The sequence below is a fragment of the Fulmarus glacialis genome, unplaced genomic scaffold (genome assembly GCF_000690835.1).
Source record: "Fulmarus glacialis isolate BGI_N327 unplaced genomic scaffold, ASM69083v1 scaffold3222, whole genome shotgun sequence".
Lineage (NCBI taxonomy): Eukaryota > Metazoa > Chordata > Aves > Procellariiformes > Procellariidae > Fulmarus > Fulmarus glacialis.
The window spans coordinates 23,632-32,488 of NW_009195758.1; the positions used below are offsets into that span (position 1 = coordinate 23,632).

Consider the following 8,857-nt stretch of genomic DNA (forward strand, 5'->3'; position numbering starts at 1 on the left):
CAGGAATCAAAGAGCTAATTCCTCCTCTGCCCCACGCTCCTCACATCCACTGGGGAGTGAGCTGCAGACAGGCGCTGGTCTCATCTGGCTCTGCTGCCGCCTGCTGAGAGAAACTGGCATGATAGCCTCCATTCACAGGTGAGAACTTGTGCTGTTACTGCACTGACACTGTAGGACAATTAAATCTGGCAGGAATCTGTCCTGCTGCCAAAGGGGTAGTTCCGTCACCTGGTTCCACCATCTTTCTTGTATCGGCATCAGCAATCATGCAGGTTTGCAGTGAGTGGGACCGGATAAACTTCTCTATCTGCAAACCAATCCTATTTTATCTGCAAGTTCAGCTCCAAGGCAGACCGGTTTCCCAGTCTTGTTCACCAGGTAGCTCTGTGAATCCCAATACCGACACAAAATGGTGCAGAAGAGGCAGCAGGTGGAACGACCGAGAAGAATGGGCTGCATCTTTTGGTGGCACTGCAGATTTATGCTATGTTAAACAGATCACAAAACTATGACTAGTTGCCTGCAGCCAGCCCTGGACCCAGAATTTTGTGTTAGTGACAATGTCTCTGCAGGTCCCCTTCAGACTGGCTGTACTCTGAAGCTGCATCTACACTAACAAGTAGTGCAGACCCATGGGAATGGATCTGCAGAGTGAAATAGCAAGTGTTAAGGACATATACTCCCAGTATGTGCATATAAGACTGGGGGGTTACTTCAGACCAAATTGTGCACTGAATGGTTGAAACACATCTTCAAGTTTAGCCTTGCCTGAAAGAAATCTAGTCCTGTGCTGCGACCAGCCCACAGCAAGAATTAAAGTGTACTGAGTGGGGACAATTAGAAGATTAACCTCAAAAGGACATTCCTGAGCCAAACTAAAGCCACTAATATAACCCAAGGAGAAAACAGCCAGGCCTAGTAGGGGGAAGCTGGAGTAAAAAAACTTCAAGTACCTTGAAGAAGTGGCTCTCAGTGATGCTGCTCTTTAGGACCCCCAACTCTTTCAGTTTCTGTCCAATAAGGCTTAGCATGAGGCTGTAGATATTTTCTAGACTCATGCCTGGGGAGCAGAGGCTCAGGCAGGACTTCTGGATATCCAGGACAGCCTGGTATAATTCTGCTTGGGGTTTGGTGAACCTGAAAACCATTGAGATAAGGAACAAAGGACATTTCTCACAATTAAACCTCTACCCAGAACCTATTTTGGGAACAGATTCAGTTCAGTGTTGGAGCAGGGAAAGTCAGAAAGGAAAGCAACTGCTCCTTATCTGAAATGCCAGACAAGGCATCCCTGCAACATGCCCTTCAATACACTGGGTAAAGGCAGGGTTTCTCAGCTGACAACCTAACCCCAAAGCAAACCAAGGCAAAGCTACTGCAGGAGAAAGAATGCACTTGAGCCAAAACATACAGGAATCAAACACACAACCACAGGGACACCACACCAGCAAATTGACAACTAACAGAGCCATGTACAGGTCAACTAAACTCCTGTTTTCTTACACACAACCAGACTTAGCCACAGCTGAATGCACAAAAGCCCTCTCTGCACTTTAAGCATGCTGTAATAGCTGAAAATAGCAGTAATCACACATATTCATGCAGTAATTAATGAGGCAGTGGGGAATACAGCTTCTCATGCTGAAAGATTAGTTTATATAATTTGATTATTCTGAAGAACCACAGAATGGGACATGTTAAAACTATTCACACAGAGATTAAATACACATACACTCAATCCATCAATTATTTAAGAGCTTCTCAAAGTTCTTCAAAACAGCCTTATCGCAGCATACCTTCCATTGACGGGCCAGGTACGTGTGATGTCACTTACATAGCAGGAAGACTCACATCCACCATCTAGCAAGACCAGTTCACCATCCTGGAGAATAACAGGAAAAAATGCCCTGTGGGTCAGTCCTGCTATTAACTGAATTGATTTTTCTGTCTGAGAGCAGGAAAGGAGATTATGTATTTATTTTTGCAAAGCAGCTGCAGAGATGTGAATTCCTTTTGCAGAACAACACCCCAGGTGCTACTGTTTATAAATAGGCTATTCCAGTTGGATTGTTTCTCTGCAAGGTAGTCTCTGTTACGCTTGTCTACAGCCTGAACTCTTAACACACTGATTTTCAAACACTTTGGAGTAAAAAAAAGACATTTTCCTTGAACTATTCTGTGCTTTGAGACATCAGTCCCGTTCACACCTGGATCGCTTACTCCAGTAAATTACACCAGTGACCACTTTCACTAGAAGTTCTCTGCTAGTGACTGAGACAGAAGGGTTTTGCAACAAAACCATAGATTTCTGAGCTACCCACAAGATCACTAACAGCTGAAGATTTAGCCTTGTCACAAGGTAGGAGGACCCAGCAAAATCACTTCTATGACAGTGTATCACTACTGTAAATGCACTATTGAATAGCTTGTACCATCTTCCCTATTCTCTTTTGGGACTTTCTTGACCACTCTAAGATATACTTCTGAATCTATCTGGTGATGAAGAAATAACTTTTGGAGATGTGAACCTCCAAAATTCACTTCAGCAAAACTGTTCCATGTCAATTAGATCACCGACTGCATATCTTCCAAAAAGCCACGCAAAAAAGACAAAGGGCCAGGAACAAAATCACTGCCTTGCTTTCCCTCCTTAAAGGGGCTAACAACAAATAGAGCAGTGAGATCTGTAAAAAGTTTGGATTAAATTCTCTATGGATTTACACTACATGTAATCCAGGACAAGAGGAAATGGCCTCAAGTTGTGCCAGGGGAGGTTTAGATTGGATATTAGGAAAAATTTCTTCACCAAAAGGATTGTCAAGCACTGGAACAGGCTGCCCAGGAAGTGGTGGAGTCACCACCCCCGGAGGTATTTAAAAGACGTGTAGATGTGGTACTTAGGGACATGGCTTAGTGGTGGACTTGGCAGTGCTAGGTTAACGGTTGGACTCAATGATCTTAAAGGTCTTTTCCAACCTAAATGATTCTATGATTCTAATCCAAGGTCTTTTATAGAGATTCACTCCACAGATCCATGACTGTGCCAGCAGTCATGATGTGGAATGACAAGGAATAATTCTAGCATGTTAAGGGAAAAAATAAGAAGCAGAATTTCACTACTAGCACTACTTCCAGTGCTAGCTACTATCATTGTATACAGTTAAGTGCCACAAATGCTTACACAGCAGATAAACTAGCAGTGAGCAGATCTCACTATCCCACTGAATAGACAAGCCATTAACTATCCATTTAAATTGTATTTTTAACTTTTTCAGAATAGCTGGTTCAATTCTTTAAGTAAAACATTAAATTATAGCACCTGCCCTCTTCCAAGCAGTTAAACAAGTTAAGTAACAATTTATTGGCTAAGGGAATTCAGCCTGTGGCTTGATTGCCCAGTAAGTGCCTTATGTCATACATCTTGTCCTCTTTCTTTAAAGCTGAGTCCACTAAGTGGCGGACTGAACGAAGTACACGAGGCCATAAGCAGCCTTCAGGTATCTTCCAAATTGGACACTTTGTTAGCCTATTTGGCAACAACATCTGTAGGAAGTAGCACACAAAGGAAAAGAAAGAGTCAAGTTTACGGGTTTAACCTCCTACTTAACAGTTTTGAAAAAAACAAGTCACAGTCATTTAACTGAACAACTTTAACAGCAGCAACTGCAGTTACATGAGCACGCCTGACCTTGGATGACAGTACAACAAAGGAGGTTTCTTTCTGCCAAAAGCAGCCTGTCATATCTTTTGTATGTCTGTCTCTGCAGATCATTTCAAGGTCTGCTAGCATGCCAGCTTCAAGAAAAGACAATGCTAGTGGGAAAGTTTCATCCTGCATTAAGACAGAGGAAAAATATGCTTCTCTGAAAAGTGAATTGTGAGTAGAGCAGTGGGGGAATACTGCTCCTGAAAATACTTATCTGAATCTAAAGATGTATTGTCAGGAAAGCTGGAGAGCGTTCAATTCAATAACGTGAGTCTTTGAAATAAGACAAGACACGCTAATTTACCTACAACCGTCTAATCCACCTCTCAACATTTAACGCTGATCCTTTCCCTCCTTGTTCCCCTTCCTGATTTGCTGGCCTACAGGGAGTCCAAAATGCTTTTGAGCTTCGCCAGAGCGGGAACGCACTACTGCACCTCATGTTGCAAAGCAAGGCCAAGCAATGCAAGTGACAGCAGAAGACCCCCCACAGTGCTTTCACTCTGCCTGCTGGAGTGGTTCCTCTCTTTTGTGAGGTTAGCACCCCACCCAGCACTGCACATGGCTGCACATGGTGTGGGAGCAGACATGCTCGCTGAATGAAGTTATTTGCAAGCTTGTTTAGAAGTCCTTCCACTGTTCAGAGAAGACAGTGCAAAGAGGAGAGAAAGAGACTAGATGGAGTGAAGTTAATCTGTCACTGACAGTAAAACTAACCAGGGCAGGATTTCTTTCCCCTGCTCACTTGAAAATATACATTTAAGTGTTTTGATCTGTTCAGTCAAAACAAAGAGCAGCTAGGGGACACATATTGGGACAGTGTGTCACAGCACTGCATTTGAAGTTACTGGACAGCGTATGGTTTACCTTGATGAGCTGATTGTTCTTCACGTAGTGCAAAGTGTTTGATCTGTTGCCACCAGCAACAACAGGGGGGTACGCCAAGATGTCAGCACCACGAGCCCGGCACTCGAATTCGAACTGGAATACCAATTCAGAGAGGAGGAGATTTAGTGCGGATTCAGGAAATGAACTGCCCTGGGGCTATTATAATTCACGTCCTACAACTGTTTCCTTAATTTGTACAACATAAAGTGAAACTGGAAAGTGAGCTCACTAAATGAAAGCAGCCTTGAAAGTTTTCCAAGAACGCTTGAGAAAAAAAAAATACAGAACTATCCACTTTTCAAGAGAGTGTTTTAAGCCTGCATCTGGTCTCATGGAAGTTCTTTCTGGTGCAAGCTGTTCAATAGTGTATCAAACATTCAATACATCGTCATAAATCCAGGTGAGGATTTCTTCTTATATAAAGTAATGCTCTTAGTTGCCATATGACTTTGTGAATTTTCAAAGATCCTAAATGTCAGCACAACAACGGTCATGTTTTGTTGTTGTCTTTTAAGATTACAAAATACCAGCATATTTACATATTTACTATTTTCATGACTCTGTTTAACTAAGAAGGTTTGAAAGCAAGCACTACCTTGATGTCCGAGGGGAAGAAAAAAAAAGGCACTGTAAGCCTCAAGATCTTTACCTTTCTTGAGTGATGAAGGTGATGAAAGCATGGAAATGAATAAACTTACATCTATAAAGACCCTCTATAACCTCAATATATTAATAACATGTCTTTTCTATAATTACCAAAACGACATGGGACAGAGCATTCCAGGATGCCTACATGTAGTAAAGTAGGTTTTATGATCCTGATCTGGAGAAAAAATTGATCTGTAAAATACACTTTAATTAAAATAATTTTCTTTACAAGTCAGTACTGCTGCTCAGTGCCATGTCAGCACAGGCCCATCTATGTCATACAGAGGGTCAAATCCTGCTGATGTTTCTCAAACAGGCGTCTCACTGCAATTCCTTACAAAATTCCCTATCAAGTGTGCAGGCCAATTAGTCCTTATTTTGTTACTGCTTCAATATAGCTGTGGTAATCTGATGTAGTAAGAGGCTAGAGTCAAGAGAAGCAGGCTTTGCAAATAGGTGTTAAACTACTTAAATTCTGTACCACAGAACTGTACTATAGAATAAGGTAATAACTACATCTCTGATTTTTTAGCAGGTTTTGTATTTAAATACAGTAGAAAAAGACATCAGTGGCAGATAAACTTGGACAACCGCTACATTCCTTCAATAAGGGTACGGGAAGTACAGCTGAAGAATTCCTCACACCGACTTTTCTGCATGGAACCATCAGAGTTGGGTGAAAGAGAAATGTGCTACAGTGGGAGGCACATTATAGAGAGATCTGACATTTCTAGTTTCCTGGAAGGATAAACAACATCATTCCTTCTATCTCACCTCCAACAATGAAGTACTCACCTTTGCATACAGAAAGGCTTCATCCACTGGGGATTTGCTGGCAAACATTGTCTCTGTGAAAGCCTATGAAAAAGAAGGGCCTTTCAGTTAGTAAAGGAGCCTGAACTTGAGGGAAGTTCTTTTTTTTCACCTGCTGTCTTTTGAGGAAGGCCTAAAATCTGCTGCTCCAGAACACAGGAACAGAGGCAGCTGAAAATGCAGAGTGCTGTCAAGACTAGAACCGACTAAGCTCCGTTCCCATGAAACGGTATTTAGGGGCTGATTGACTCTAGTTTTTGAAAAAGGATTAGATGATTGAAGCTGATCCCATGGGTTGGCATTTTACAAGTTGTCTCACCTATGGATTCCCTCACATATAATAGGAGTGCCTTATGCAGCTTTTCCTTCAGAGAAGGACAAGCTGTGCCTCTTTTTTCTATTTAGCTATCTATTTTAATAATATTTACAAAAATGTAATTGCATTTGAGGTATCTGTCAGATTTGTTTAAAGTTGGCCAATGAGTTCAAAAGGTATTTGAGGGAGAAGGGGGAATACGGTGACATACACAGGCAACGTGTTCACAAAAATCCCGCTTCCTCAAAATCAACAGGATAAATGGGAAAGAAAATGGCGTGGGGAAAGAGAAGGGAAGCTGGGAAGAAAGTGAAGAGGCTACCCCTATTCCTAAATAGATATTGCCTTTAAATAAAGTCTAACAGCTGCTGGCTTGTCGTCACTGGAGTTACACTAATTGAGAGAAGCTGGTAGTCCAACCAGCCTTCCTGTTTCTCCTTGTCACGTGGAGGGAGCTGAGCCCAGCCGATGGTTGAGACACAGCAGTTCAGAAACAGATTAGACCAAAGCTATCCTTCCAAGCCATGTCACCTCACCAACAGCCCTCTCCCCTTTCTTCTTTAAAGGAATGCACTGGTTCATTTGGAGAGCACACAACCCCATACCTCTGCTGTCACCCGTCCAGCTATCTTCATCCTTTCAATCTCTGCAGGAGATTTGATCAGCCGCAGGTTTTGCACTAGATGTCGGATGCCCTGGATGTGGTTTTTGTTTCGAGCTTTTATCTCAGCCAGGGGCTGCATGTAATCAGAGTGCAACTCTGTATGCACTGGTTTCGTCAAGTCATACCAAACAATGTTTGACTCACCTGGAATACAAAACAAAAGCTGACACAGACGAAAATACATGTAGAAATGTCCTCCCCATACTGAACAAACTCACTCCTCCTAAACTAGACCTGTTGCTATATTTGAGAAATTAATTTCTTCTGAATCTGCATTTACAGACCCTATAGACACTTTCACTGTCACAGGATACTAGCAATCTCTTAAAAATCTGGAAGATTACCAATTCATAGCATGTAGATTTGACAAATCCCCACTTCTATGCAAATATTGGGTTTTACGATCATCACGGAATATATGTATCTTGCACAGATCCATTCAGAGTTTGCTTATCAAAGTTGCACTTGTGTAAGCTAAGTAGCCATTGCACTGCAGTGGTGCATGTTCTGAATCATTCTCTCATTTAGCCTGTCCCCCCGATGCTGTAAGGCAATTTACCTTTTACTCATCACATGGAATCAGGATCATTATCAACTATGCTGCAGAATATCTTTGGGGAACAACTGCTTATTTCAGCCATTCAGAGAAGAAGAACTTATTGAGGACAAACGTATTTACCTATGTGGAAATTTAGCACCCACGTTCTACCCACAGGAGCATTTTAAATGGGAATGAGTAGAAAAGCCATGCTGAGTCACACCTAATGTCCACCTAGGCCCTCCTTCTTTGGTGACATTAGCCATTAGCAGGTGCTTATAAAAAGTCTCTAAGAAAGTGGGCATTTATGAAAGAGTATTTCCCTTAGCACATCCTCCTCACTTCTGGCTTCTTCATTTCAAGGCTGCATCTTCATAACAGTGATTAACTGTTTTTCATGGACCTCTCCCCCACAGAACTAAAAACTTTTGAATCCATTTATACTTTTGACACTCCAAACCTTCCATGAACGATCTACAACTTAAAAAGTGTCAAAATCTGCCATGTGATCATTTCCTTCAGTGTTCCCTTTGTTTGTAAATTATGAAAAATAGCAACTAATCATTCCTACTCATCCTCTCTATGCTTTCCATAACCACACAGATCTCTCATACCTTACCTTCTGTCTTCTCTTTTTCAAACTGAGCAGGTTTGTCCAGCACGTACCTCACACACTCCATACTTTTGATCATCCTTGTTGCACTTTCTGTGACTTTTCTATTTTCAATATATCCTTTTTTGAAAGAAAATAACTAGAATCCGAGATGGTATTTAAGACTCCAGAACTCACTCTTATTTATTTGTGTAATCCCCCAAGCATCATGGTGGGATGACTCGCACAACTGGAGTGCTGCAATGGATGGCTATAAAATTTTCAGAGGGCATAGGCAAGGAAGGAGAGGCGGTGGGATAGCCCTACGTGTTAGGGAGTGTTTTGACTGTCTAGAGCTTAATGATGGTGACGATAGGGTTGAGAGTTTATGGGTAAGAATCAGGGGGAAGGCCAACAAGGCAGATATCATGGCGGGAGTCTGTTATCAACCACCCAACCAGGACGAAGAGGCAGACGGAATATTCTATAAGCATCTGGGAGAAGTCTCACAATTGCTAGGCCTTGTTCTTGTGGGGGACTTCAACTTACCAGATGTCTGCTGGAAATATAATACAGCAGAGAGGAAACAGTCTAGGAGGTTCCTGAAGCGTGTGGAAGATAAGTTCCTGACACAGCTGGTGAGTGAGCCAACCAGGGAAGGCACACCACTGGACCTGTTGTTTGTGAACAGA

At 42.2% G+C, this 8,857-nt stretch overlaps 1 protein-coding gene across 1 annotated transcript in view; it reads right to left on the reverse strand.

Annotated features, from left to right (window-relative positions):
• XPNPEP3 (X-prolyl aminopeptidase (aminopeptidase P) 3, putative) overlaps positions 1 to 8,265 on the reverse strand; it is a 10,155-nt gene extending 1,890 nt beyond the window's left edge. The window contains exons 1-6 of the mRNA XM_009588177.1: positions 8,193 to 8,265; positions 6,977 to 7,179; positions 6,038 to 6,100; positions 4,574 to 4,687; positions 1,797 to 1,882; positions 954 to 1,137 (exon numbers count right to left, since the gene is read on the reverse strand). Coding sequence (XP_009586472.1) covers positions 954 to 1,137; positions 1,797 to 1,882; positions 4,574 to 4,687; positions 6,038 to 6,100; positions 6,977 to 7,179; positions 8,193 to 8,265 — 723 coding nt within the window. The remainder of the gene's footprint in view (positions 1 to 953; positions 1,138 to 1,796; positions 1,883 to 4,573; positions 4,688 to 6,037; positions 6,101 to 6,976; positions 7,180 to 8,192) is intronic.
• Between the last annotated feature and the right edge of the window lie 592 nt (positions 8,266 to 8,857).